General features: G+C 52.1%; 1 protein-coding gene across 1 annotated transcript in view; it reads left to right on the top strand.

The window, feature by feature from the left end:
- LOC109541732 (zinc finger and SCAN domain-containing protein 10) overlaps positions 1–2,189 on the top strand; it is a 68,644-nt gene extending 66,455 nt beyond the window's left edge. Inside the window, exon 2 of the mRNA XM_019910664.2 lies at positions 254–2,189. Within this exon, the coding sequence (XP_019766223.2) occupies positions 385–1,818 (1,434 nt within the window). The 5' untranslated portion in view covers positions 254–384 and the 3' untranslated portion in view covers positions 1,819–2,189. The remainder of the gene's footprint in view (positions 1–253) is intronic.
- The last annotated feature ends 519 nt before the right edge of the window (positions 2,190–2,708 follow it).

The raw sequence follows: 2,708 nt of genomic DNA, 5'->3' as shown, positions 1-2,708 counted from the left end.
GATGAAGCTTACCGCCTTGAAGAAGTATCATCGCACTGAGGCACACAGCGTTCAATATTAATGCTCATTTCTTAATAACATCTATGATAGACGCTAGGGATTTACGGATAATCTATACTCATGTTTATCTATGTTGTAACCCAAAAATAGCAAATCCCCACGTTTTATAAATGCGCTGTCATGTCATATCATCTATGCCCTTAAGTGGAAACTGTAAAATGAGCCCCCCATGATCGTTTCTGTTCTGTTTCAGAGAGGTCCAGGCGAACAATTGCGCCCACCACGCAGCCTTCAACAGCAGCAGCGCCCTCAGCCGGCAGCACACTGCACCCGGTCGACTCCCCCAAGAAGGCTTGGAAGCCGTACGAACACCTGCTGCCCGCCATGACGATGGCTGAAAGCTCCCTTGAGGCACAAGTCGCCCCCTCGCAAGACAAGACGAACAACAACCACCCGTTGGTGGTCAACCACAACCACCGCCCAATGGCCAAGCAGCGCAAGCGCAAGCGACTCAGTCAGGTGCTGGATAAGCTGACGGCTGGCAAGGAGGAGGAGGGCGAGCAACAGCTGCAGAAGACGCTGAACCTGTACAACAACAACGAGGGCGACAAGGAGGCGCTGAAGAAGAAGCACTATGTGGGCGAGGTGTTTCGGTTCGATTCGGTCGAGCGGGAGCGACTGTGCAAGCAGGCCAGTGAGGAGGAGGACGTGTTCAGTCCGGCGAGCTCCAGCAACAAGTCGCCCCATAGTTCCACAGAGTCGCCCCGGATCAGCTTCAGTCCGTTGCGTATTAAGGAGGACAACAACAGTCCGTCGCCGCCGCTGTTCCACCGGCCGCCAGTGTGTCCGTGCTTTCAGTGCGTGACGGGGGCGGGCCACCATCCGCCCACCCTCCATCCCTACGACCGATTCTTTCCCGCCTCCCCCATCAGCCCTTTGACGCCCGCCTCGCCCGCCCCCAGCTACAACTTCGAGCGCTACCTCCACTCCAAGTACTTGCCGGACATCTTCAGGAGGCGCAGCCATTCCGATTCGGACCTTCCTCTGTGGCTGGATGCTACCAAGAGCGACAAAACCGCGCCCCAGTGGACTCATCCGCTGACGTTGCCCTCATCCCGGTCCTCAGCCGAGGCGGAATCGTCCTCCATACCCCAAGAGTATCCTCTGGACTTGTCCATGAAGAGTATCAAGGCTCGGGAAAAGGCAGCCAGCTCTTTGGAGTCTCTCACTGGGCAAGGCGGGCTGCAGCTCATGCCCGCTGGGTTTTTGCCTCCAAGAGGCGCCGTTTCCGTTCCGGTAGTCAAGGGCGACGTCGCCTCTCCCACCACCAAGGAGTCAGTGGCGTCCCGGTACAACCTGGAGGTGTCCCCAGTGGTGGAGGAAATGCCTCCCGGCTCGGACGTGGCCTTTGTGTGTCCCGTTTGCGGCCAGATGTTCTCTCTGCACGATCGCCTGGCCAAGCACATGGCATCTAGGCACAAAAGCCGGCAGAGTTCGGCCGAGTCCACGGCCAAGGCCTACCTTTGCGAGGTGTGCAAGAGGTCTTTTGCTCGCAGCGATATGCTGACCAGGCACATGAGACTTCACACCGGAGTGAAACCCTACACATGTCGCGTTTGTGGGCAAGTTTTCTCGCGTTCCGATCACCTGTCGACGCATCAGCGCACCCACACGGGCGAGAAGCCCTACAAGTGTCCCCAGTGTCCCTACGCGGCGTGCCGTCGGGACATGATCACCAGGCACATGAGGACCCACACGCGTTACGAACCTGAGAACTTGAACACTCCGCCTACGATCAAGACTGAGAGCAACCAATGATACCGACGGGGGATTAGGGCGGTTTTGGGGCCACTGGTGCTCTAGTGCTGGGTCTCCAGACATTCTAGCTACACTATCCAATCCGAATTTCCTACTCACTTAATTATGCCGCTGAGTTTTTTCATTTGCGTCTGGAACTGGCTTCGGAGCTTTTCTGATGGCTGCATGAAGCAAGTTCCTAGTTTGCAGGAGGTTGAACCATTCCAGAGTTAGGAGATTATGTGAACTGCTGCTGCTTGGAGGCCAGTAATCCAGGACAATCGGAACTTTTTATGTGCCAAAATCCGTTTACATGAACAGGTTTTTCTTTATCAGACTGTGAAGGCTTTCACGGCCGGTTAAATCACATTTAGGAATGTTGGTCTATGGGAATTTCTTCCTGACGTTTCGTCCACAACTGCGGCGGACATTATCAAAGGCGATGAGGCAGTGGGCGAAGTGATCTCCCACCGGCAACTTTTTACTCGATTTTTTCAAATCAATCAAAATCAATTTTTATAATAATAATTCAAGAAGTTGGCGCCTCTAGACATAACGCTCTTCCCTCTTCATATTAAAGATCACTTGGATACTCACTTCACAGAGAAACTGTTGAATTGGAACACATGGATCTGCAAGTGGCCACCACGATCACCGGATCTGACGCCTCCGGATTTTTTCGTTGGCGAATGCTGCAAAATAAAATTTATCAAGAAGTCATTTCATCCTGAGAACAAATTGATCAAAGAATGCATGAATGTCTTAAACCGTTACCTTCGAAATAAAGAATGAACGTAGTTAACTAGCCACAAATAGTTTAATTTCAGTTATAGCTTAATATTTCATGTTTCCGAAGCGTTCTAATTGTTTTAAATAGTGAAGAATACAATTGCTAATAATCTACCAACTTT

The sequence above is a fragment of the Dendroctonus ponderosae genome, unplaced genomic scaffold (assembly GCF_020466585.1).
Source record: "Dendroctonus ponderosae isolate FM_Combo_2020 unplaced genomic scaffold, Dpon_F_20191213v2 Dpon_F_20191213_9, whole genome shotgun sequence".
NCBI lineage: Eukaryota > Metazoa > Arthropoda > Insecta > Coleoptera > Curculionidae > Dendroctonus > Dendroctonus ponderosae.
This window is presented reverse-complemented; position numbering and strand designations above follow the sequence as displayed.